This window comes from Antechinus flavipes, chromosome 1 (genome assembly GCF_016432865.1).
Source record: "Antechinus flavipes isolate AdamAnt ecotype Samford, QLD, Australia chromosome 1, AdamAnt_v2, whole genome shotgun sequence".
NCBI lineage: Eukaryota > Metazoa > Chordata > Mammalia > Dasyuromorphia > Dasyuridae > Antechinus > Antechinus flavipes.
The window spans coordinates 550,585,071-550,612,460 of record NC_067398.1 but is presented as its reverse complement, the minus strand read 5'-3'; the positions used below and the strand labels follow the sequence as shown (position 1 = coordinate 550,612,460).

At 35.4% G+C, this 27,390-nt stretch overlaps 3 protein-coding genes across 5 annotated transcripts in view; 2 read left to right on the top strand and 1 right to left on the bottom strand.

Annotated features, from left to right (window-relative positions):
• The window catches only part of SIRT5 (sirtuin 5), a 30,327-nt gene extending 28,641 nt beyond the window's left edge, over positions 1-1,686 (top strand). For all 3 annotated transcript variants that reach the window (XM_051970662.1, XM_051970663.1, XM_051970661.1), the window contains exon 9: positions 1,403-1,686. In XM_051970662.1, coding sequence (XP_051826622.1) covers positions 1,403-1,475 — 73 coding nt within the window. In that variant the 3' untranslated portion in view covers positions 1,476-1,686. The remainder of the gene's footprint in view (positions 1-1,402) is intronic.
• Positions 1,687-7,148: 5,462 nt separating this feature from the next.
• NOL7 (nucleolar protein 7) lies at positions 7,149-12,817 on the top strand. Its single transcript, XM_051970664.1, has 8 exons — positions 7,149-7,522; positions 7,653-7,713; positions 9,408-9,466; positions 10,713-10,744; positions 11,282-11,336; positions 11,830-11,951; positions 12,037-12,114; positions 12,653-12,817. The coding sequence occupies exons 1-8, from the start codon at positions 7,254-7,256 to the stop codon at positions 12,739-12,741; spliced, it is 765 nt and encodes a 254-aa protein (XP_051826624.1). The 5' UTR covers positions 7,149-7,253; the 3' UTR covers positions 12,742-12,817.
• Positions 12,818-12,946: 129 nt separating this feature from the next.
• The window catches only part of RANBP9 (RAN binding protein 9), a 97,266-nt gene continuing 82,822 nt past the window's right edge, over positions 12,947-27,390 (bottom strand). The window contains exons 13-14 of the mRNA XM_051970660.1: positions 17,617-17,728; positions 12,947-15,358 (exon numbers count right to left, since the gene is read on the bottom strand). Coding sequence (XP_051826620.1) covers positions 15,228-15,358; positions 17,617-17,728 — 243 coding nt within the window. The 3' untranslated portion in view covers positions 12,947-15,227. The remainder of the gene's footprint in view (positions 15,359-17,616; positions 17,729-27,390) is intronic.

The following is a 27,390-nucleotide window of genomic DNA, read 5'->3' as shown; positions in this document are numbered from 1 at the left end:
TGAAGGTAGAGATAAAAGGACAGCAGAAACAGGGTCCAGTGGACCAGGAGTCCTTGGTGCCAGGCATGGTGCTGTCATGTTTTGACCCTTTGCAAAGAGAGGGCTTGGCTCTTTTATATTAAGAGATTTAGCTAAAGAGGTCTGTGGGTGGAGTCCCAATTTGGCTCCTTGCTGGGTTTCATTGAGGGCTAGAATTTGCTTGGTGGGGATTGAGAAACCTGAGCAGATCATTAGAATAGAGGCTGGGAGAGCTTGGATCTTCTATTGGAATTCAAAGGGATGCTTTTGACCAAGATTTGAAAATCAAAGGTCCCAGCTTCCTGAATTGATAATGCATCAGCTAGGAGGGCTTGGGAATCAGAAAGGAATAAATCAATCTGAAAGGACTAGTTTCTTAAAGGGACCACAACCCACATCGTGTGTGTGTGTGTGTGTGTGTGTGTGTGTGTGTGTGTGTGTTAGAATTTGAGAAACCATCTTCAAAGGGTTGTTTTCTGATTTACTTAATGAAAAACAACAGTAAGAACAAAAACTACTTCGATTCGTATTGTGGAACCAGCCACTTTGTTAGTTATTAGTCATTAAAAGAAAGAACTTCTGTGAATAGGGATAAAACAGCCTGATTCTCATACATGCATTCTAGGAAAAAAATCAAACCATTATACATTCTAGAAGAAAATCAAACCAAAGAATATCCCAATGAATAATGATCAAAAATAGAAGGAAAAAAAATGAGTTGAGTACCTTCAAATGGTTCAATGGATAGAGCACTGAGCTGAGCTTGGAGTCAAGAAGATCTGAATTCAAATCTTAACTTTGGACACTTACTGGCTCTGTGACCCTGATCCAAGGCACTTAACCTGTCTGCCTCAGTTTACTTAATTATAAAATGGAGATAATAGCACCTACTTTCAAACTCCAAATGTCTATATATTGTGTATGTGTATATATATAAAATATTTGTGACACTAAGTAAAATAACATGTGATATATGTGTGTGTGTGTATATATATATATATATGTCAAATATTTTACTTAGTGTCACAATTATTTTCCTCAGGGCACTGGGATTAAGTGACTTGCCTAGGATGCTGAGGATGTGTCACAACAAGTGAGGCTTCCCATTCCCAAACATGGTCTCTGTCACCTGTGCTTCTTTTGGGGGGAGGGGAGAGGGCATAACAGTCATGTTTGAATATCTGAATATTGAATATGGGCACTTTCTAAGACTATACCGAAGTTGCAGAAAAGATGTTGCTCTACATTGGTGGAGGCAGTTTTCTTATGCTGGTGAAATCACAGGTCCAACTCCAAATGCTATAAAAAGAATTATTTTGAAGAAATACATGATTTCAGTTTGGTAGACCATGTTTAATTTCAGTATTCTTTATTATTGTTTCAGGTTTCACTTCTCAGGGCCCTGTGGCAGCACTATCCCTGAAGCTCTTGCCTGTCATGAATCTGAAAAAGATTAATTGTAAGCATGAGGAAAAAAATTTGATTCATAAGTACTTAACTACAAATACTTAAACCCAAAAGGAGTTGGGAGAAAGTGTATGGGGGGGAAAATTTATAAACAGAGAAAGGCCCCCCAGTCCTCAGAACTGGAAATGTAACCAATCAATAGATATTCTTATGGTCAGTCACAATGATGATATTAAAAACTGTCAAGAAAATAACCCATTACATTTGTGTTGGACTGCAACCTGATTCCCAAATGATTATTGGATGTTTTATAGATGTGGTAAAAACTATTTTAATTTATCTAGATTTACAACATTTAATTTATCTATAATTCAAATGTATTTTTTTGTTTCTAATATAAACATAAGGGCATTGCCTTTCCTCGGTTCTAATGTTTACATAAATACTTTGGCAGAAAATAAATTGACTGTAATTTGTTATATAGAGAGGTTCACCCAAGATATTTTTGTATTGATATACTTTATTATTTTTTTCTGTTAAAGTACTTAAAAGTGGCACATGTTATCATCATTCATACTCTCAGCCTTTTTCTGGCTTTTTCATAGTCTAATAGACTACTTTCATAATCATCCTTGATTTTTGCCTTCTCACTCTTACATGCACTAATTTCCATATCCTGTTGCCTCCTTTCATAGCATCTGTGGAGGGGGTTTCCATGATAGGATCTGAAAATACCCCAAGATTAATGTCTGATTCCTTCCTTTCCCCTCCCCCCCCTTTTACTCTGGGATTACTTCCAAACTAGCTGCCTTCCTTCACAGTACTAAAACAAAGCTATCAATCTTAAGAAAAAATATATCTAGGTGCATTTACTTTAAAAATTTTTACTTAATTTAATTATTATTTTTTCTTAAAAACAAATTCTAGAGTGGTACCCCAAAACTCATTAAAATATCTTAGAATGGGATGAGTTACTAGATTTACCTCAAGTCTCAGAAATTCTCCTCAGCAATCTTAAAATGATTAACCTCCTATCTCCTTAATGATTAATCTCCAAAATTCCAAGATCTAGGAAAATAATTTTAGCAGTTCTATAAACTATGATTATCTAACTTCAATTGTGTAATTCCAGTGTGGCCAAGATGGGAATGAAAAAAGTGTCTTGCAGGGTTTGTTTCCCCTTCATAACTTAATCCTGTGGAAAGCCTAAAGTGAGAGTTAGTAGGACATATGCTTTAATCTTCCTCAATATTCTGAATTCTTTGGGTATAGCTTTTTAGCTATTTTTCTGGCTTTCTGCATTTTCCCTTTTAGAAATCTTTCAAGGTAACTGAATTCACAAACAATACAAACATGACACAAGACAATATTTTACATTTTACAATGACACAAAAATAGAAATGAAACACATAGAATATAAAGAAGAAATCTCTTTTGGGGGAGATGGACAAATAATCACTTAAAGCTGTTCAGCAAAACCAAAAATTCATCTAATCATAAAAAGATTTTTCAATGACTAGTCTTAATTTCTTTTATTTGTAATAATGCTAAGAGTTGAATTAGAACTAATATAAATGACCAGTTAAATCTCTCAAAAATTTATGTTCAATGTCACATAATTCAATTTAAAGGAATATATGTTGAGTATTGCCCCCTTTCTTTATTTTTAAAAGATGAAGGTGTATTTGGGCCACGGCCCCAAAGGGGACTCCCCCTTACCTTCCTCATTCATACAGGAAGGGAATGAATCTTTTTCAGATTTTTTTTGGGAGAGGTGGCTTGCTTTTACATGCAAATCTCTGATCTGAGTGATACAATTCTAACTGTCCAAGAAAAGAATTTGGACATTGCTTTGGAAGACATAAATTTAGTTTTCTGTCCTCTTTTTTTTTTTTCATTCCTCAGTTTGGTTATTTCTTTAACAAAAGTTAATTTTGGCTTCTCATTTGGTAAGTTCAAGTAGCCATTTATTAAAAGCATCCTATTCAGGATATTTTCATCAAAACATTTCATAAAGGTAATTTAATTTATCCCAATCAAAAGCACCCCAGATTGTCTATCAATGATGGGGACCATGTTAGGTTAATTTCTGCCAATTTATTAAATATCTGCAGATTTCAGGCCCATAATATAGAGACATATAGCTACCCATTGTCCCAGTTAGAGGGGGTGTCTTCAGTGCCTTTGGATGTTTGGTTGCCTATGAACACTTGACTGTGATTTCTTTCATAATCTTTTCTTCACCAAGTAATATGGACTACCTAAATTAAAAACCAAGGTTTCATTCAGTTCCCCACCCTATTTAACCCATAAAACGTGAGACTCAGCAGCTAACCATGGGGTCTTCACTGATTTCCATCCATGGCCACAAATTCCTGAGTCCCTTGGGCTTCAGAAGTTGATCAGTGTTATCCCTGCTTGGAGTTTACCAGCCCTGGCATTCTCCAATAGCTAAACCCCTTTTTCTCTTAATAAATGAATCTAAGAGAAAGAGACAGGAGTTTGAAATTCAAACCAAAGGTACCAGATCCCCCAAGGAGAAGTGGCAGGTTGGACGACAACAAAGCTCTGAACTGGTATCAAAGGGCTGCATCACTCCTCCTGTGGTTATAAAGACAACCCTCACCATGATAAGTCTAACACTAGAATGTGGGCAACCAGATAATAGAACCCACGTAATAGGAAAAATAGGAGCAATTTGTTTGAAAACCAAAAGGGGAGGCGGGGTTCAGTGTGGGGTTAGGACAGAGAATGAGCAGCTTTTCCCAGGAATAGGTGGGATACAGAAGAAGACTTTTGCAGGAACAGTTGACCAGAATGCTGGTTTGGGCCAGTGCAGTGACACAGCTCACCTACCAAGATCAGTCAGTGATCACTGGTAAAAGCATCTGAAAGTAAGCTACTACAGATTTCTGACTGTCCTTTTGGCAAATAGACTTACTCTGTGTCCAGTCCATCTGCTTGGCAAGGTAACTCATAGAAAACAGACATTAATGTCAAGGGGACTCACTGATGAAACTTTTGAGTGGAGTAGTAAATAGTTCCAATCCTGTCTGAGACATGAACATGTCACCTAATGTAGTGTTCTAATTGGTTTCTGGTGGTCTTGGAGCAGCCTTTGTTTCAGTAGAGTAATCACCTTGAGAACAGCCAAGTGTTAAAGTCTAAATTCTTTATTGTCTTCTTGCCTGGGGCCTGAGCTAGCTTGGTCTCAGTGGAGGAAATTCAAGAGGACAGGCCAGTATGGTGTGAAATAGAGTAAATCTGGCTGAGTTTGTCCTTGTTTATATGCTTTATTATAGGTGTGAATCTTGTAGAATAGGTATCAATCTTGTAGAACTATATTAAGTACTAAGTACATGTACTGAATTAGAGAATTATTAATCACCATGTTAAACTAGATCACCATTGTCTTATCAATTCCACTGAGTTAGTACTTTGTAAGTACTGTTTCAAGTACAGAGTTCTGGCCCATAACAACCTAACATCTGTCATACTCAATTATTTCATCTGTAAAATAGAGATCAAGTCAGGATCTTCCCCATGTCTGTCCATGTCACCCCAAGCACGATGGGATGTATAGAGTTTGATACTTGGGAAGGAGAATTGAATCATCTGTATGCAGCCAATGGTTATTCCTTTGCCAGTTGTTTGAATCTCAATTAAAATCATTTGTTTTATTTAAAATGATCTATCTAGGAACCCTAGCATAATAAAGTTCAGGGTGATTTCAGGATTACCTAGTTGGCTAGAAAAACTTTTCAAAATATCCCACAGTGAAGGAAGTAGCTTATAAGAACTCCAGAGAAGAATGAAAAGTCGGCTAAAAGTTAGAAATATATGCCATAGCATTAACAAAATCTATTTATCAATTAGATTACATTATGAGTTTATCCTAGCTGTATGAATTGAAAGACCAAGAAAGCTTCAGGAATAGGTAGCCATGTCAGAGCCTTTGAGAGTATATAGACCTACAATTTGTTTTATTACTGCCTCAATGACAGTAGGGATTCATTTTCCAGTATAAGAGTTCTTTTTTTGCATGAGTGAGTTCATGTATCATTGTCTACATAATGTAGTATTAACAGTGGATAGTAATAAATATTTCTCTGTCCTATTAGCAAAATGTTGTGTTGAATGGCATTAAAAACTTTCTTTGAAAGCAATTTACCTGGAAAATGCGGAGTTCTGATAGAAATTCAACCCGAACAAAATGAATGATTTAGCAGATGAACTTTTAACTCTGCTACTTAGAAAAATTGGGGAAAGGCTTAATTTTGAACTGAACTCAAATCAATTCATCAAATATACTTTATAAGTACTTACCTTGTGCCATACTTTGAAAAGGTTAATACTATATTATGTATACACTGATACATGAACCCATTTATGCAAAAAGGAAAGAAAAAAGAAGGAAAGGAAAAGGAAAAAGATAGTCTTTAAGTAACTTACATTCTGATGGGAGAAGACAGCACACCAGGAAGCTGAATGAGGGGAATGGACAGGAAAGGAAAAAAGGTACTAGAAAGGGAGAATGATGGAGAAGTGCAGCCAGATAGGAAATGGAAGAGTTGGAGGGTGTGGGCTTCCTTCTTAAAAAGAAGTTCTGGAAGGAGCTCTGCACTCTCTAATGGGGAGAGGGGGAAGGGGCGAGGACACTGAGGAGGCATGAAATTCAGTAAAACATTTATCAATTGCTTTCTATGTAAAAAATATTATTGCTGGATATTCAAAGACAAAAACAAAATTCAAAATATTATAAAAGAGGAATTTCAAAAGAAGTACATACAAATAACTGAGGGGAAGAAAACATCAGATATAGGGGACGCCTGATCTGAGTTTTGAGAAACTAGGATTCTAGGAGGTATAGGTGTGACATTCCAGACATGGGGACTATTTGTTACAAAGAAAAGCAAGCAGGAGATCCACTTGTGCTGGTTGGGGAACAGCTCAAGTTAGGCTGAGGAGAAAAAAGGGTGCCTGAAGAGGAAGCAGAAAATAAGTCTAGAAAAGTAGGTGGGGGAAGTGTAACATTCCTTTGCCTTGGTAGCTAGCAGGGATGGCAATTAGGGGTCTAGGTCAGAGAAAATGAAGGCCAGAGCTATGGGAGGGTGGAGAGGAGATTTCTGAGAAAGGTAAGACAAAAACACTTGGTAATCGACTCGGGGAGGAAGGATGCTAGTGTTCTAGAAAGAGGAAAGGATCTTTTGGAGAAGGGTTGAATCAGTTAAAATGGGGAAGAGTTAATCATAATAGCTATCAGTTATAAATTACCTTATATGTGCCAGCCCATTTTATAGATGAGAAAATTGAGGCAAATAGGTTGAGTGAATTTGAACTCAGGTCTTCCTAAATGTTCTTAGTAGGCATACTATAAACTGTGTTGCACACATGCTTGAGCAAAGGAGATTCTCCGTAACATCATCATGCCTTAAATTACTGCAGAACATTTTTAAAATTAAGAATTTGAAAAAAATTAAAATTTTAAAACTGCATCCAATCTCAAGGGTTCCACAAAAACAGGCAGCACCGTAGTTTGCTAATTCCTGGCTTAGCGACACTTGAATCAAATGATAAGTTCATAAAAATTGGTTGGGTTGTGGAGGGTAGGAAAGCAAAGACAAGTCAATTTGCAGACAGCCACTTACCGTATGGGCCGAGAAGAGCGCACGCGCAAAGCCAGGTTAGCGCTTATCAAGCAGAGCCGAACCTTCCAGGCCTGTTGGCGGCAGTAGCGGCAGCAACCCCCAACGCATCTCCAATGTCACGTGACTTCCTCTTCTCTGCGGAGCTATTTCCGGGTTACGGTGCCGGTGGTAGAGAGGAAAATGGTCAACTTACGGCCGCGGAGACCTCGCCGCGCGTTGCCAATCGGGACGGTGGTGGACCAGGAGTACGAGAGAGAAGAGTCAGACTCAGAAGGGGAGGAACCAGACTTGGAGTTCCCCGATGGCGGCCCAGCAGCGGAGACAGTAGAGGAGGAAGAAGAAGAGGAAGAGGAGGAAGATGAAGATGAAGCCCCCGAAGAGTTGACGTTTGCCAGCGCCCAAGCGGAGGCCAAGAAAGATGAGCGGCGCCTGCGGGACGCTCTGCTCAGGTAACACCTCGCCTCCTGACCCTCCCGGAACGGCGAGGGCTCAAGTGGGGAGAGGAGGGGGGAAGGGATCGGTGCGGGCACCCGGTCGCGCTCCCCGCGCGCCCTCATCTCTCCTGGCCTTTCTCCCCAGGGACAAGCAGCTCCTGAAGGAGAAGAGGAAGCGACGGGAGGAGCTGTTCACAGAGCAAAAGGTCAGGACTAGGGCGGAATCCCGGTGATTTTCTTGGGGCCGGGGTGCTTCCTCCCCAGCTCAGGTCGGGACCACTTGTCTCGGGGAATTGCAAATGCGGAGCACTGCGAGACCGTCTTCGCCCCCGAGGCTCCCCACGGCCTTGCGTGGCCGTGATCAAGCCCCGTAGGCCACCTTGGAGGCATGTTCCCCGCCGGCAGTCCGGCCCCTTTTCTCCTGGCTGCTCCTACTTTCTAAGGAAGCGTGTCTCCACTTCTCCGTTTGTCAAGCTCTTTATCTTGCGTCCCTCTTTGATGGGATAGGACCGCCCTCAGTTTCTTGTCTTCGTAAAGTTCTAGCGTCCTCGTCGGTGATGTCCGTTCTGGGGGAAGATGTTACTGACTCTCAGCAGAAAGAAGTATTACTCGTGCTTAAGCTCTAGCCTGGTCGATGTTCTAGGTAGATTCCATTTGATAGATTTCAATTGACTATGCCTTTTGTTTACCAGTGATGATATGGTTGAGATCCTGGTGAGAATACTGACTTTCCCCCCTACCCCCTTAGTATTCCTGTTATCTAATATGTCTAAATTTGGTCATTTTCAGTCTTTTTTAGCAGATAAAAGTAGTATACTCTGATGGAGAGATTATTCTCACCACACCTTCTCTCTTATATTTAAAGGGGGAAGAATATGAAACGAGGAAGATTCTTTCTCTTCCACTGTCTTTAAAAAGCATTATTATTTACTTTGGAGTGATCAGAAACCATGAATATTAATAAGCAGCTGAAAATACCCAGGAGACTGGTTACTAAAAATCATTCTTCTCTAGAAATATAAAACATTTTATTTTAAAATTTACATTTCAAACATTAAGTACAACATAAATGGGGGGGGGGGGGGGTTGGGCAGTGCCGTGTTAAGAATTCAGCTTCAGTGTAGGTGATGACTAGGCCAAACCAAGTGTGAAAGGCATTACCATTGAATTATTACTGAATCTCTTATCCAGAGGCTGAGAATTTAGGTAGTTCACATTCCTGGAACTGTTATAGGCTCTGATACCAGTGGCAATATTCATCTCAGTTATTTTGCTTTCGTGAGTTACAGAATCATAGATTTAAAGCTAGTAGTGATCTGACAGGTAGCTAGACCAAATCCTTATTTTCCAGATGAAGAAATTAAGAGGTGAAATGACTTGCCCATAGTCGCTCAGGCCAAACATAAGGTTCTCTTGATTCTAAAATGGCACTTTTGATTATATCATTCACTGGAGTCCTTTGACTAAACTATCTTGCTCAGTACAGTTATCTAAGTATCTCTGATTGTTTGGTTGGTGTTTTGTTCTGGATGACCAAAATGACATCTCTGTGGTAGAGTGAAGTTACATGTGAAATCCGAATGTGGCTGATCAGACTAATGTGTCCCAGGTCAGTTCTAAAGTTCTTGAAAGACCTTAAGAGTGTTTTTTTACCACCTTCTCTAACCATCATGTGAGGGCTTGCCCTGTGTGAATTCTCATAAAATATCCTATATTTGGCCTTTGAACATTATGGCTAGCCCAACAGAGTTATGCTCTCTTCAGTAGTGTTTGAATATTTGGCTGTTTAGTTTGAAGACTAACCTCTTTATCTGGTATCTTATTCTACTGGGATGATCTTCAGAATCTTCTAAGACAATTCAGTAAATACCTCTAGTAATTTTAATTTTTTTTCTCCAAGAAAAGAAAACTACTTCCTGCCACTCTTCTAGAAGAATTAACTGCAGCTCCCCAGACTATGTAAGAAATGGGTTTTGTTGACTTAGAATTTTCTTTCTCATATTTCATTCTTGAAATGCAATTAACAAATTTAGTACTGCTCTGGTACAATTCTATAAAGAATACAGGACTTGTCATTAAAAAACTCTTCAAATATTTTAAACTAATGGGGTAAGATACCTCCATTTCTTTACAAACTAAGAGGAAATACTCTTATAAATCATGCCCTTTTTCTTATTTGATTTCTCCTCTCATTTTAAGTATGTATACTGCAAGTATTTAGATTCTATTGTTAACTTTTTAAAAAATGTTAAAGTATACATTAAATAAAAAAATATATATATATACACACACACACACATATCCATAGTTATTTTGTTGCACAAGAAGAATCAGACTTTGAAATAATATACAATTAACCTGTGAAGGAAATCAGAAATGCAGGGCAACAAAAATAACAGGGATTGGGAATGCTATATAGTGGTTAACTTCCTTTGTGTGAGGAGTCTTGATTTGCATGAAGATCATTGAAATTTTGCTAATATGTTCTCAATTTTCAAAAGCTTAACCTTTAAGTTACTCCTGCTTAACCTATTTGTTGAATGGCTTGTCACTTCTGGAAAAATACAAAACCTAAAGCCTTTTTCTGACTTTCACTTCTCCAGCCTTACATACATACCTATCTTAATTTTAATTAAACCAATTTCCTTGCTATTCCCTGGACACTCCACCTATGAGTGATCCTTTCTTTCTGGAAGTACCCTCCCTTCCTAATGTCCCCCAAGAGAATACCTAACTTTCTTCAAAGCAGTCTTTTGATCTACCTTAAGTCATTACTTTCTCATTGAATTATTTTCTGTATATTAGCTTCACACATTATATTCCACAAAAAGAATTTAGTTTCCAAGGAGAGGGATTGTTTTTATATGCCTTATGCCTTACACATGGTGGGGAGGACCATGGGAGTCATACTTTTATTCCTAAAACTGATTGAGGGGGGGCAGTTAAGTGGCACAGTGGATAGAGCACCAGCCCTGACTTCAAATTTGGCCTCACACTTAACGTTTCCTAGCTGTGTTACCCTGGGCAAGTCACTTAACCCCAATTGCCTAGACAAAAAAAGGGGGGGAGGGGACCAATTGATGTTCTAATCCTATGGAACTTAATTTTGTTTTACTTTCTCCTTCCTTAGTAGAAAACAAAATATTGCAAGATTTTTACAGATGGCAAGAGTCATTCTAATCATTTTTTTTTTCACTTTTATTAGAACAAATGACTCATTACCCAAATTGGAAAAAGGTATGAAATATTATATGATTATAAGTTACGTTACTTCTAAATAAATGGAATACGTATACAATAGTATGTTATTTCTAAGGAAATAGGTTTTCTTATCTATACTTGACTGGTAGAAGACATTAGCAGACTAACATAACAGATAATCTGTTGCCTCTTTTACAGTTAATGTAATTAGGCTGGAAAAAGGGGAATATATTTCCTATTCATATAATTAACAAGGTTATAGTGATTTGAATTTAATTAACTAACTTGTTAATTATGTGAGTACCCAAGGATTGTTGTACATGTGGGAAACATGAATGGTTATTGTCACTTTTGCTAAAATTTTGTAGTTAAGTGGCACAAGGAACAAGAACATTGGGTCCAGAGTAAAGAAAACCTGGGTTTTTAACTGCATGACTCTGGACAAGTCACTTAAATGGTCTGTTTCTTAACATTATCTCAAAAGGACTGAAAAAGAAATATTGTAAATGTTCAACAGTGCTTGACCTAGAGTAGACATTTTATGTATTCATCCCCTTTCATCTTCCTGCCTAGGCAATACAGAAAATGAGAACAAGGAGAAAAAAGAAGAAAAAATGTTTCGTACACGGTAATAGGCTATTTTACTGAGGACAATATTGGAATTATTATCTAAATAAGATTTGTGTTAGGAAAGCATTGTTTTACAATATAAGTAGATTTCCAGAATTTGACCCATTGCATCAAATGATTATTTCTGATGTTTGAGCTCAGTGGGAGTTATAAAACTTTGAGGCATTCAGTAAAAGTACTTTAGACAATAGGTGCAAGGTTTTTTTTTGTTTTTTTAACTCCCAATGCAACCTCAGACACTAATTGTGTAAACCTGTTTGCTTCAGTTTCCTCATTAGTAATAATCCCACTTAACTCCCAGGGTTGTTACGGGAATCACATGAAATAGTAATTGTAACAAGCCATTTAAGCAGTGCCCAGCACATAATAAAAACTATAAATTTTAGCTGTTAGTGATCCATCATGATTTTTTTAAAAAAATGTGAATATCAGTATTTTTTTTTAATATTCATTTTGCATCATTCTTTCTACCCTTTTGTTGTGGTTACCAGCGTAAAGAAGAGGTACGTGGCTTGTAGACTAAAGGACCAAGATCTGATAGACTTAAGGCAGCAAGCAGCCAAAGGTTTCATACAGAAGTATTTATATGGTCGAGGGAGCAACAGAACTACTGGTAACTTGATTTCATATATGTAATTTGTTTAATTAACTTACTTTTAACCAAGGAACAGGAAACAGTAAATTTTTTTTTCTTTCAGTAAACAAATTTCTTTCCCTTGACAACAAGAGATTGCCAGTTAAAAAACCTGCAGTCCAGTTTGTGAATAATAATTGGGGTAAGTTAATAATTTGGATTTCTTCCTTTACCTGCTTATATTTAACAGTTTCAGGTGTTAGCTACTGCTTGTGAAAAATTAGCAATGCTGAACATATTTTAAGTGAAGTCAAGATAGGAAGAAGAAACTTTAAAATAGTCTCTTGAAAATAAGTCCAAATTATATATTTTTATGGACACAAGTTGCCCTCATCTCCGACAAATTATATTGTCACAGCCCATCTTGGGAAGTTGTCTGAGGCTCAGATATCAGTCATGGGCAGTAACATTGTCATTGTCAGAGAGGGGCTTCAAAATCCAGGTGTTTCTTGAGTTTTATATATATTTATATATACATATACATATATATATAAATAAATGAATGAATGACACCCATGCTTATGTTCATAGTATTGTAATGCTTCATTCTTCTGCTCCACCTAAGTGGTAGTTTAATAAAGCTCTAGTTTTTAAAACGAACTTGATTTGCATATTTCTATGGGAGTTACTTAAAATGTAAAAATGTTATTAGTTGTCATCATTTGTTTGTTTTCTTTTAGGAGCAGAGAGAAAACAAAGTGCTAAGAAGTTCAAAAAACAATGGATGCATAAAAAAAAGCTAGCTTCCAGAAGACCAAATATCACATAAATCCCCTTTTAAAAAATGATCACACTGTTAAAAGATCATGCAGAATTTATTAAAACTACATTGCTGTTTTTTAGAACTTGTTTGTTTTCTTTTTAGAACTGTATACTTTTGTTTCCATTTATGTACTAAAATCTTTTTTATCTAATAAGAATGGTCTTATACCAAATTATGAACATTCTGAAATGACTGGAATTGAGCTCCATACTCCTTTTATATAGGACAGATTTATTGGAAATTAAGAAGAGCAAAAACAAGAATAGCTGACTTAACAAATACCAATCGGGGAGTAAGCTCTTTTCTCAGTGTGGTTTCTGCCACCTTTATTGTTATTGACTGTCACTTTCTGGCTACAACAGGTACTTCAGAATGTTATTGTTGGAATGCTGGTCTATGGAACTCGGACCACAAAAAAACACCATGAATTATAATATGAAGTGAATGCTAAAGGGCCTTTTGAAGCCATTAAGTTAGTTCAATTCTTTCATTTTACAAATAAGAAAACTGAGGTGCAAAGAAATTAAATGACTTGCTCAGTCATATTGGATCTGAAACATTATTTGAACCTAGCTGCTTCATTCAAAAACAAGGAATGAAAAGTTTTCTTGAAAAATATAAATTGGCATATTTCTCTGCAAGTTAAGACTTTTAAGTCTTAAGAAAGTTCTCTAGAGCTTATAGTGTGACTGAAAGTTAGCTTGAACTCAAGATGGTCAGCTTTCTTCCCACGATGCTGTGCTCCAAAGGCTTTTTTTCACAGCTTCAGTATAAAAGACAAAAGAAATTTGGGGGGGAAGGGGAGGGAAGGAGTTTCAACAGCAGAGCAACAAGGGATTTTTTTTTAAAAGATCAACTGAGTATAAAGGCTCAGGAAAAACTAAAAACTAAAGATTAGTAATGATGATAATCATTTTCAAAAAGTCTGGGAAAAATTGCTTCAGTACCAAGCTTCATTTTTCTTATATTGTAGCTAAAGTCAAGGTAATTGCCCAAGATATTACTAGAAACCTTTTTAAAATGGTCTACTTGGGGCAGGGGTGGCATAGTGGATAGAACGTTATCCCCGAAGTCAGGAGGACCAGAGTTCAAATCTGGCCTCAGACACCTAACACTTCCTGTGTAACCCTGGGCAAGTCACTTAATCCCAATTGCCTCAGCTAAAATATAATGGGCCTGTTTTGCACCTTGTCAGTTTAACAGAACTGCTCTGAAATGAATAAAGATTAGTGTACCAAACTCAATAGCTATATGCACAAAATGCTTTCATTTCTTTAGAAACAACTGGAAGAAACAAAACAATACTACAAGCATGTTCTTAGTCTAACTTGAGTATTGTCAAATACAGACTTAGATGGAGACTTGTCTTTTGGTATAACCCATCCTCTTGAATTTCCCATTTCTCCATATTGCTGACTGACTTCTTTGCCCCTTTTCAAGCTTTAGGTATTGAACTCTATAAAGTAGGCCACTGGACTGATGAGCTAGCAACCCTAAATTTATACTGCTCCAATAGTTTTGGCCAAACTATAAGCAGCATTAATATTCTAATTTAGTTTAACTTTGCTTGTACCCGATTTTAGTTTTATAATTTAAAATTAATACAACTCTAATATCTGTAGAAGTAAATTTTTAATGGCTGGTTAATTATATCACTACATTTTATTGCAATATAGTACTCATGTAAGCACTTAAAAATGGAAGGTGTACAAAGATTAAATTAAGACACTGTAAATTGACTAAATATTTGGTTTTTTATATAAATAAAGGTCGTAACCACACTGTTGACATGTAATACTGTTATAATACAACAGTTAAACTTGTGAGTCTACAACAGAAGTTGTCTGCAGTTAAACAGGAAACAAAGTTGAAAAAGACCATGTTAAAACAAAACTACTGGGACTAACAGGTTGGGATTGTAAGTAGCAACAAACATATTCACTCAGCTCCTGAGTATTTCAAGTTTTACAGTACACATTAAAAATGATTTCTTCCATCAACACTATAAATCCAAACTGTCAGGTGTTTATGCACTTTGCAAATTACACTGATTGATCGCTAATAATGGGAGCAGGGGGGGGGTTGGAAAGTCTCCCAATTTGAAGTTTACATCACCCACATGCTAACACAAACACAACTTGTTCTATAGTTCCTTCCCCCACCACCACCCCCCAACCCAAAGAAGCAGAATTTTGGGTTTGTTTTTTAAAATAATTTTTAGAGGATTTGTAATGATCAAATTTTAATATCTGAAATTCAGCAATATTTTAAACTCTTAGACAACTAAGAGGTTAAAGATGGAAAATAATTTCTCCTAACACTAAGTTAGAAAATCATTTGCATCATGCTGTAAACTAGGAAGCAATGTAAAGCGACAAAGACCTGTCCCCAGTACATAATTTTAAAAAAATCTAAATTTCAAATCGGCAGAGCTGGTCTACTTCCATGTTGACTATATGCCACAATATAAGTCTGAGCTCTTAAATGCATAGCTAATGAAGATAGTCTTCTACTGTGGCAAATGCACAGGATCCAATTCCTGATCGGGCCATCAGTCCTAGACATTGTGTGGCTTGTCCCATTGCTAGGGCAAGTGGAGGTTGCTTTGGCAGATTGTGAGTCTCTGGAGGAAAAGAAAATTCAACAATGGAAAAAAAAATTAAAATTTTTTAAAAGTATATATTTAACCAAGAAATATGTTTTATCAATGCAAAAACATTTATTAAGCATAAATAATGAACAAATGAGATTATCCTTAATTACAGAGTTAACTTTGAATAATAATTTCTTGCACATTAGTCATTGTAGATATATGGCTAAGTAAGACTACAGGAAATTCAAATCTGTTATCTCAGAAGAACATAAAATTTGTTGGGAATATTATCCTTAAAGAAAAGGCTCCCAGAGAACTAATTCAATATTCAAAATTTCCCTTTCCCTTTCAATTGAATTAAAGAGTTCTACAAGTAAACTCCAACTTAATATCTTCCTTATAAAGTGGGAAGTTCTTTTTCATCTACTTAACTGAGTGTGGCTAATCAGGACTCTTTAAATTGAACATGGCTAACATGGGTCTGAAACTGGTCCTTTTCTATAACAATTCTACTTGGTGATCTCTTCAGCTCCCACTGGTTCAATTATCATCTGTATATAAATGACAGCCAGCTAGGTGATATTATAGTAGAAAGAGAAGTTCACTTCAATTCTGACCATAGACATTTATTATATCTCTCTGGGAAAGTACTTACCCTGTCTCCCTCAGTTTCCTCATCTGTAAAATGGAAATCAACACTAATGTCTTATCTTCTTACCACCAGAGACATCACCAACTGACACACTGTACTAAATATCCCACAAACATCCCAGATTCAACATGTCCAAAACAGAATTTATAATTCCATCTCTATACTCCCAATACATTCTTCTTCTGAACTTAATAACAGAATACCTAAATCCTATTACAAATTAGAGCACCAATATCTTCCAAGTCACTCAAGCTTGTAGCTCATTGCTATCATCTACTCTCTACCTGAATTCCTTCCACATATCTAGTCACCTATTGCTAAATCTTGTCATTTCTACCTTCACAACATCGCTCATGTTCTTTTCCCCCACTCACAATCGTAACTGGTGAAGGCACTCTTCACAATTCATGCTTGGACTATTACAATAACCCTCTGATTGTTCTGGGTTCTACCCCAAACCATACTACACTCATAACTGCCAAAATGATTTTCCTAAAAACAAGTGTGACTATCAGCACCATCACTGCCCCAGTCTCCACTCCCAATTTAGCTCCAATGACTTATTACTTTCAGGATCAACCTTTTAAATCTTCCGTTAAGTTTTTGAAAGCCCTTCACATTCTAGCCCCTTCCTACTTTTTCTGTTTTCTTAATACATTCCCTTCCACATATTCTAGCCTTCTGTCTAACCCTTGAACATGATACTAAGTAATAGCTCCTGCCTTTTCACAGGTTGTCCACACTAGAAAGGCTGGCTCTCTTCCTCACCTCTATCTCCTAATTTCTCTGACTTCTGTAAGACTCATCTCAAATTCCATCTACTGGGGGAAAAAAAAGGAAATAAAAATCCTGTAAAAGAAAATGTTGAAAACTATCTTTACATATTAATTGCAAAAAAAAAAAAAAAATTTTAAGGAACAAAAAATTAAAATAATTGTATGCTTAAAAAAATTTTTCCAGAGAGAACATGAATGCACTTATATGCATACAGTTGTCTGAATATTGGAGTTCCCATTATAATAAGAGAAGAGTCTTCTTACTTTCTTTGTATCTCACCTGTTTAGCAAATAGTGAACACTTAATAAATTCTTTATGGATAACTTTAACAATCTGTGACTGTAAAGGAGGTGAAGTGCACAAAAAGGTACAGTGTACATTACTTTTTAATTTTAATTTTTTTTTTCTTAATTTCATCTGGTCTAGGATTTAGATTGAAATGTGATTGAAGGGCAAATTAAAAGATAACAAAGTTAACACAAATAATTTTCTAATACTATTAGGTAGATGCTCCCAGGTACTTGCAGAGGAGGATGGGAGGGTGGGTTCTTATTTAGTTGTGTCTAACTCTTCATGACCCCATTTGGGGTTTTCTTGGCAAAGACACTGGAGTGGTTTTCATTTCATTCTCTGGCTCACTGTATTACAGATAAGGGAACTAGGGCAAACAAGGTTAAGTGACATGCCCAAGTTCACACAGCTATAAAGTGTCTGAGGCCAAATTTGAACTCAGGAAGATAGGTCATCTTTACTCCAGATCCAGCATTCAATCTACTGCAATACCCAGCTGCCCCTCCCAGCATCCTCTGCACAAAAATTCAAGAGAATACATTATGGCCTGTATTTTGTTTTTACTTACCTAGTATTGCACTGTTCAGAGCTGAGCACACAGGTTCTCTTTGTATTGGGTCAAGTTGGTTTCCAACTGGACTGCTCCAGGGATCTGAATAAGCAAGCAAACTGAATGCATCCTGTTGAGACAACAGTAATGAGTTGACATTTCAATTCCTTTATGACCTAGCTACTGTATACTATCAATGCCCAAACTGGCTTAAGAATATAGCAAGGTAATTCATTTATAATTTGAGCTATTATTCAAATATATATACATACATATTATATATATATATATATATATGAAAAATAGCGCTAATTAAATGAAATATATATGTGTGCACTTAATGAGCTTACCTGCTAATTAGAAAAATGACAAACAAATGAAAAATTAATTCATAATAACGAGAAATGTCATAAGGTAACAGAAAGGATTAAACATTAAAAATAATCACTTTGATCTGGAGGATTTCATGAAGTAAGGTTGAAATTTTATCTGGGTTTTAAATGGTATGTAGGATGTTGACAAATGGAAAATAAAGAGAACAGTGTTGCTTTTTTTTCTCATAGAGTACAGAGGAAGAATGAAGTGATGGTTGGGGGGGGGAGTAAGATAAATTATATTAGCAAAGCTTCTTGATAAATCATAATTACAAAGCTAAACTGAATTTCTTTGTGATTTTCTTCCTCTCTTCCCCTATTTTTTCCTTCAAAGGCACTATGTTAGAAGTAAAAAATACTGGGATACAAAATTAACTTACAGATATAAAGCAAAAGCAAGCCATCAAGGGGTTATTTCACTGAACTAGACAAAAGAGTAACAAAATTCATCCTGAGGGATAAATCCCAAGGGAAATAAATGGAGAGAAGTAGGAATTAAGGGACCAGTATTACCAGATCTTAAAATATATTTTATTTTGGGGTGAAAAACATCTTTTATTTTTAAGGTTACCTATGTATATTCATTTTTCATATATTTCCATGAATCATGTTGGGAGAGAACAAAAGGGAAAAACCACAAAAAAAAAAAAAAAAAAAAAAAAAAAAGTGACTAGTATTGTCAATCTTAAAGTATAGTATAAAGTATAGTAATCTGCAATTAGTCTCCATACTTCTCTCTGTGGATGCAGATGACATTTTCCATCCACAGTTTATTGGAATTGCCTTAGATCACTATTATTGCTGAGAAGAGCTTAGTCTATCATAGTTGGTCATCATGCAATCTTGTTGCTGTGCACAATGTTTTTATAGTTCTGCTCATGTCACTTAGTATCAGTTCATATAAATCTCTTCAGATTTTTCTGAAATCATCCTGCTCATCCTTTCTTATAGAACAATAACATTCCATAACATTCATATACCATAACTTATTCAGCAATTCTCCAACTGATGGGCATCCACTCATTTTCCAATTCTTTGCTACCACAACAAACATTGCTGCTACAAACATTTTTGCATATAAGGGTCCTTTTCCCTCTTTTATGATCTCTTTGTGATACAGATCCAATAGTGACACTGCTGGTGGTGGTGGTTTCAAACACTTTGTGGTTTTATAGTTCTTTTGGCATAGTTAAATCTTGTAGCAATTAGCAAAATTTATAATGGTTAAATTGAACTTGATCAATGGAGCAAGCTTAGGTAAATGAGACCTAGAAGCATGGTGGTTTAGTGTTCAATAAAATCCCAACAAAACGGATTGGGGGAAAAAACTTCCTAAATCAAAAAGAATAGCTGAGAAAATTAAAAATTAAGCTAAAAGAAATTGGCTTTAGGCCACCTAACCACCACACAACAAAATTATAAATGGATAACTGACCTAAATACAAATGATCATATCATCAAAAAAATGGTTAAGCTACACCCAGCGAAACAACTCAGGGAAATGAATGTGAATCACTACGTAGAATTCCCAATCCCTCTATTTTTGTCTGCCTAGCTTTTTGATTTCCTTCACAGGATATTTGTACACTATTTCAAAGTCTGATTCTTTTTGTGCAGCAAAATAACTGTTTGGACATGTATACATATATTGTATTTAACTTATACTTTAACATATTTAACATGTATTGGTCTACTTGCCATTTGGAGAAGAGGTTGTGAGGAAGGAAGGGAAAAATTGGAACAAAAGGTTTTGCAACTGTCAATGCTGAAAAATTACCCATACATATATATCTTGTAAATAAGAAGTTATAATAAAAAAATGGATAAAGACAAAAATGATTTACCAAATATGCAACTAAGATTACAAGAAATATTAAAACTTTTTAAAAATAAAATTAAAACAGAGAGTGAAAAGAAAATCATTAGACTGGAAGCTCCTTGAGGACAGGGACTGTCTTTTGCCTCTTTTTGTATCCCTAGCACTTAGTATAGGGCCTAACACATAGCAGGCACTTAATAAATGTTTAATAATATTTCTAATAAAAATTCTAGTAGACAAAATATATATATAGGAAACTGATATAAATACATATAAAGTACTTAGTCCCAATAGATAATCAAAGAATATGAACAGGAATTTATTTTTCAAAAGGAGAAAAGGTAGTTATAAACAATAAAGTCAAAGATAGTTTTCTAATTATTAATAAGAAAACCGAAATTAAAGCAACTTCATTTCACTTTATAACTTAAATCAGAAAAAAGTAACAAAATATCAAGATGGTACATGCTGGAATGACTATAGAAAGGCAGAGATACCAATATACTATTAAAGTCTCAACTATGCTGAAAAACCATGTATAATTATCACTAAGTTACTAAGAACAGTTACTAAGGTCTATACTGTGACATAAGAAATGGCAAATATGATAAATTCAGCAAAAATTAAGACTTAAGCTGATGTATAACAATGCAACAGAACTAGAATAAATTACACATTGAAGACAATAATGTAAGGAAAAACACTATCAAACACCAGAACTGCAGAATGAATATTGCAGTAACCAATTGCGACTTGAGAAGACTGACAATGAAGCATGCCTTTCATGTTCAGCAGAATACACTATGAAAACACATATTAGAGTTGGCTTCTTTTACTTAGCACTTGTTGGGGAGTGGAGAGAATATAGGGGCCACTGGGAAGAGAAAGTGAAGTTAGAAAGATATCAGCTCTTAAATTTTATGATCCTATAGCTTCCAAGGTTTTGTGCTTGTATAACTAGGAGAATTGGTCATATCAATGGCAGCAAATAAGGGGGAAGCAAAGAAGATAAAATAATAAGTTTGAATAGTTAGCTTCAGAAGTTGTCAGGTTTAAATGTAATAGTGCTGAATCCTAAGATCACACACTTACTGATAGTTTTACAATTGATAGTTGAAAGCAAGACTTTATGACTATATCCAGCACTCTTAAAAAAAAAAAAAATCAAGGCTTAATATTGTAATTGTTTTCTTTTTTAAACTTCAAGTGGCCCCAACAAATGCTAAGTAAAACAAGCCAACAACTAGCAACAATTAGATCCGAATTCAATACCAACAATTAAAAAAAAAAAATCACTTTTCTTACAGAACTGATTCATCTCTGTTTAATTTTTTTTATAGATTAAAATAAAAGATTTTTTTCAGACAAAGAAATTAAGGTTTAAATACATAATTTACCAAAGAAAACCACAAATTCAAAAAAAGGATCATAATCATGGCTACTCATAGTGAAGCCTAACAAACAAGAATAATTACTATTAGAAGAAGGTGGGGAAAGGGAGTGAAGAACTTAATGCTATGAAATAGTCATCTTTCTGATTTCAAATACAGCCTGCAGACTTTGTCCTTTGGCTGTGTGACCCGTGAACCCTGTTTGTCTCACTTTCTTCACCCCCATTGCCAAGAAAACGCTAAGTGGGCTCACTAAGTCAGGAGTGACAAACACCTTAACACAAAACACAAAGCACTTTTATTTATTTGGCTTTGGCCCCATGACAACTTGTGAGGTATTAAAACTGCCCATTTTATGTGTGGACCTTTGATGCCTGGATGTTGGAACTGCAATGTGAGCTTGGACTTTTACTTCTGATTGTAGAACTGTACATAAGATGTGCAAACTGTAGAACATATTAAAAAATGACATTTGAGCATTTAGACAAGTATTGATCACTAAAAGTTATCACAGCTTTCTCAAAAACACTTCATATCAGATTAACACAGAGTAAAACAAAGGAATGTTCTACATATATGTCAGCAAAACATCTGACAAAGGCTCTCCTTCCAAAGTTTCTAGAATGATTTGCATTAGACTTCCTCTAACTTGATCTCCCCACCAGGCCAGACCGCCTCTCCTTGGAAAGGTTCGAAGTCTGGTGCTGTAGTCTGATGGTAGAGGAAAGTCACTTACCGTCTCTGAGCCTCCATTTCTTTAGGTAAAAGATGAGGGTGAAGAACTAGATGGCTTATGGCTTAGCAGGTACCCTTCAGTTCTAGACCCAACATCCTAAAAATTCAAAGTGAATAGCTGGCCAAGAAACATGGTCTGAGAATGCAATCTGGACTTCTGTAACATGGCTCAGAATACATGAGTAGCAATAAGACTCTTGACAAGAAATGATAAGGGATGAAATATACCTAAAAAGGTCCAGGAAAAAAACATGTATCACTCCAGTCTTGTGAGAAGCTAAAAGAACAACAAATTGAGAGGGGAAAGGGATAGAGAAAACTGCATGTGCAATTTTAACAACTTTGGGACTAGAAAGTAGTAGGTATGACATAGGAGAACAAGTACCAAAAGAAAGAATCAACATCTCATGAAACAACAAATAAGAACACAACAATAAAATCTACGGCTTCAAATATTTACATATAAATACAGACAATATCCTAATTGTGGAAGGCAAATGGGATAGCATATATCACTAAAAGTAGGAGGGATATAATTCATAACTAAAATATAACACTGAAAGGAAACAGAATTGTTCAAAGAAAGAATGAGACAAGAAGGGCACTCTACTATATGTTTTAAAAAATACATATTTATGTGAGGAAATTCAAGAGAATGATATAGTGAAGAATAGTTAGATGTGCCAATCCAGAGTAGGGAAAAAAAAAATGATACTATTATAGGAATAAACTACAAACCACCTGAATAGAGGAGGAATTAAATAAAGAATCTAGGAAACATCAGAAGCCTTGCACAGAAATATATTTCAATAATGGGATATTTCAACTATCTAAAGATATCTGTGGACAAATTTTCCCTGTCAAAAGCAAAGAAAACTGATGTGACTTGCCTTCATTGTTCAATTCAAAAAATACCTTTTAAAGGAATCAGTCATGTATATACAAGGTTGGAGATACCAAGACAAAAACAAAATAATCTTTTCCCTTAGAGGAATTTACATTCTACTGGGGTGTAACATAAAGAATTTGTGAATTTTTCATTCTTTAAAAAAAAAAAAGGAAGAATTGGGAAGGGGAACTGATTTCTGAAATAGACATGACAGTAACCTAGAAAGCAACTAATCATTTCTATCATAGTCCAATGATAACACAAAACAAGAAAGGCATGTGTGTAATATGGAAAAGCATACTAGATTAGGGGAAAACAGACCTCAAAAGATTCCAATGCCCAAGGGAAACTTTGCTCGAGGAGTAAACACTCTTTTGAGTAAACACTCAAGACTGAAAAAGAGCAAAATGAGTGCAAAGAGGAAGACAAAAAGGGAGTTTTGGGGAAGAGCCAACCTCGATATATAGAAAACCAAAACAAACTCAATTTTTTTTTTTTAAATATAAAGGTATAATATAGAAAATGGGAGGAAGGGTTAGAGAAGAAAACAGAAAAGGTATACAAATGACAAATATTGTCCCACTGGTATTATATAACACTAAAGCCAAAAACGAAGCTGGCAAAGAATGCTAAGGACAAGAAAATGTGTTTTTCAAACTATACACAAGAAAAGTGGAAAACTCAATAAGAAATAGTGCAGGAGTAAACACGATGATAATGAGTAAAAATCAGAAAGCTAAACAACTCATTTTATACTTTTGTTTTTTAAGGACAATGATCTTAGTCTGAGAAGTAAACAACAAAAATGGTTAGCATGAAGTAAGAACCCAAAGTAAGACAATGTATCAGAACCTAGATACTGAAAAGGGCTAACGTGATAGCTTACATCCATAAAACAGAAGGGATACAGAATTAGAGAAAATTGTACTATTTTATTTAAAAAGGGGGGAAAGGGGAATAGGGTTAGATTCTGTAAACTATGGCCAGTGACCTTGGACTTTTATTTCTGACTGTAGAACTGTACATAAGATGTGCAAACTGTAGATAGAACATATTAAAAAATGATATTTGAGCATTTAAACAAGTATTGATCACTAAAAGTTATCACAGCTTTATCAAAAACACTTCATATCAGATTAACACAGAGTAAAACAAAGGAATGTAATATATATATATATTGTCAGCAAAACATCTGACAAAGTCTCTCCTTCCAAAGTTTCTGGAATGACATGCATTAGACTAGTGAATTTGAAGCTGGTTGAATGAATAGAGTCAAAAAGTAGTCACTGAAGTCAGTATCAACTTGAAAGGAGAATTCGGTATTATTTAGCATTGTTTATTAATGATTTGGATAAAAAAATAAATCATGCTCCTCAAATTTACAGATAACACAAAGTGAGAAAGGGGAGAAAAATGGATTATTTAGTTTTGAATAGAGATTTAGAAGCTACCACATTGGGCAAAATCCTAGGTAAAAATAATGACTATTAATTATTTCCAATTTGTCCTGTATATAAGAGTGTTTGCATATTAGCTCCTTCATTCAACTGTTAATTCCTTGAAAAAAGGACCTTTTCAGAACTTTGTTGGTACCCTGAGGGTCCAACAGTAGAAACTTAATAAATGTACACTGACATAACCCAAAACTCAACTTCACAAGTGCAGACTCAATAATTTATTAGCCACTTACCAGGTGCAAGGGACAATTAAAAAAAAAAAAATCAAAACCAGAAGTGAGGCAGTCCCTGATATCAAAGAACTTACATTCCAGTATGGAGGAAAGGAAAGGAAGAAGAATGAATCCATATTTGTAGATAAGTGAACGTGTAACACATAAAATAAAAATACAGTGACTGGGGAAGAAAACACAACTGGGGGAAATCAAAACAGTTCTCTTGAAATACATGGCACTTGGGGTGGACAATGAAGAAAGCCAACAGTTTTAAGAAGTAAAAGCAGGGGGGCAGCTAGATGGCTCAGTGTATAGAATGTAGCCCTGAAGTCAGGAGGACCTGAGCTTCAAATCCTGCCTCAGACACTTAATACTTCCAAACTGTGCCTTTGAGCAAGTCATTTAATCCCAACTGCCTCAGCAAACAAATAAACATATAAATAAATAAAAATAAAAGGAGGAATTTTCTAATCATGGGTAACAACTTGCTAGGTGGCTGTCACAGAGAATATGTAAGGCAGTAAAATGCAATCATTTTTGTAAAGACTGATGACTGGAATCAGGGAGCAAACAACTATAAATGTCAACAGTGCTTGTAATTTATCCTAAAGGCCATGGAGAGCCACTGAAACTTCTTAAACTTTGAGGTTCTGTGGTCATACTTTAGGAATACTACTGAGTCGTATTAGGAAGAAGACTGAAATTGGGTGTAAAAAAGATGGTATTCTTTTTTGGACAACTTTAGTTTAAGATGGTAGTATAGGTATGAAGCTCAGGAAAGAAGAACTAAATAACCAGATATAGGAATAACCCACAAATAGATGACAACTGAATCCATGAAAGCTGAGATCAAAAAGAAACAATGCAGACAAAAAAGGCACAGAGCCTTGAGGTATATCTACATATGGAGCACGAAACAGATAATGTTTCTAAAAAGGAGACCAAGAAAGACCAGTCAGACAGGTACAAAAAGAGACAATGGGGGTTAATAAAAACCCACTGAAAACAGAGTATCAAGAAGGAAGGGATGGTCAGGAGGATCAAAGGATATAAAGAGAACAAAAAGGATGAATGACAAAGAGAGCTTGAGAAAGTAGTTTTTCAGTCAACTGGTGGGAATCAAAGTCAGAAAGAAAGAAGATAGAGCCACCATTCCCCAACCCCAACGGAAGTATTAGAGGTAGTCACACTAATAATTTCTAATTTAAAAAAATAAATAGGCAAAGGAAAAAGAACCTAATCATAGAAATTTACTATGAGAATAGAGAACCAGGATTCACCTTCAGGAGAATTAAAAAAAAAAAGTCTTTCTTACCCCAAACAGCAACATTAAATGATACCTGCCCAGAAAGAATTTATAGAAGAATGCAAAAAAACTTTTAAGAGTCAAATGAGACTGAGAGAAAACTAAAAAATAAATTAGAACTATGCAAGAAAAACAATATGAAAAGAATGTAATTATTCTATACAAACGAAGTGTAGAGGAAAAATTGACACAGAGGCATTCGATTGGAAGGGAGGGCTGGTAGTTCTGAAAACGTGTATATCAGGAATGGGTTAAATAGGGAACAACAACACACACACACACACATACCACAAAGAATATAGCCCCTCCAAAATTCATAAAGAAATAAGGGAGGAGGGAAAAGGATAAGGCAGGGTACAGAAAAATGTTTAAATTAATGGTAATGGGATATGGTATGTAGATTAATGGAAATGGGATAAAGAGGAAGGAAAAAGGTGGGGGAAGAAGGTAAGGAAAGGACCCATGGCTGAGAGGAGGTTAAGTAATAACAAGGCAAGTTAAGGAGTAGAACAAAACAAAAGCACTTGCAGGAAAAGGAAATAAGATTAATGCAATACATTAATACATTAAGTATAGTAACAAGGATCACAAGTAGATTTAGGAAAAAAGTAGGCTAGTAATCACTGACCTCAGACAAAGTCAAAGTCAAGATTCAACAAGAGAGAAAGCTGGATTATATGTTGCCATTTAAATATCATTTCAGATATCTCTATGTATGTGTTAATACATATGTATGTGTATATATATATATACATACATATATAGATAGATAGATAGATATGTGTGTGTGTGTGTGTGTGTTTGTGTGTGTATAAATATATCCACACTTAACTGTAGCCTGCATGGAAGAGAAGAGGGTAAAAAAAAAAAAAGAGAGAGAGAAAAAAAAAAGAATCAAGTAAAAAGTACATAGCAGAGAACAAAAGAATAAGAGACAGACATACATAAACACAAGAACAAGTATCAAAAGTACAATGAAAAAAAAAAAAAGTACGGCTAGTACTCATTGATCTCAAAGTCAAAGAGTCAATCAAGAGAGAAATTTATGTGTCGTCCATATCAATGTTGTTGGCCATATCAATATTGTTTTAGATGCATGTCTGACAGGGAAAAAAAGAATTAAGTTAAAAAGTGCACAGCAGAGAACAAAAGAATAACTTACTGGGGAAGTAAAGATGGACAGTCATGAATATAATCATTTTATTACATATGCTTTCTTGAAATGGGAATTTATTGTTACATATACTGAATCCTCCCAGATGTTCTGTTGGGCACATGACAATGTTCTATTTTGTCTTTATTTCCTTTTCTATTTTGTTTTTTCTTGAAAATTTTGTATTTAGATTTTTGTTTGGCTTTAGTGATCTTTTGTTTACATTACTGAAATCTTCCTAGCCAAGTTCTGCTTCCTAAGCTACACATCAAGTCACACAAATATTCTCATTTTTTATCTTTACATATTTAATCATTTCTTATAAGCATAATAAAAATAACATTAAGAATATTCTAGATATGATTTATTCAAAAACTCCCCCAAATCGACTGACACTCACTTTATTTGTAGTTGTTTTTTTTTTTTTTTCACTTTCACAAAAAGTGTTACTAT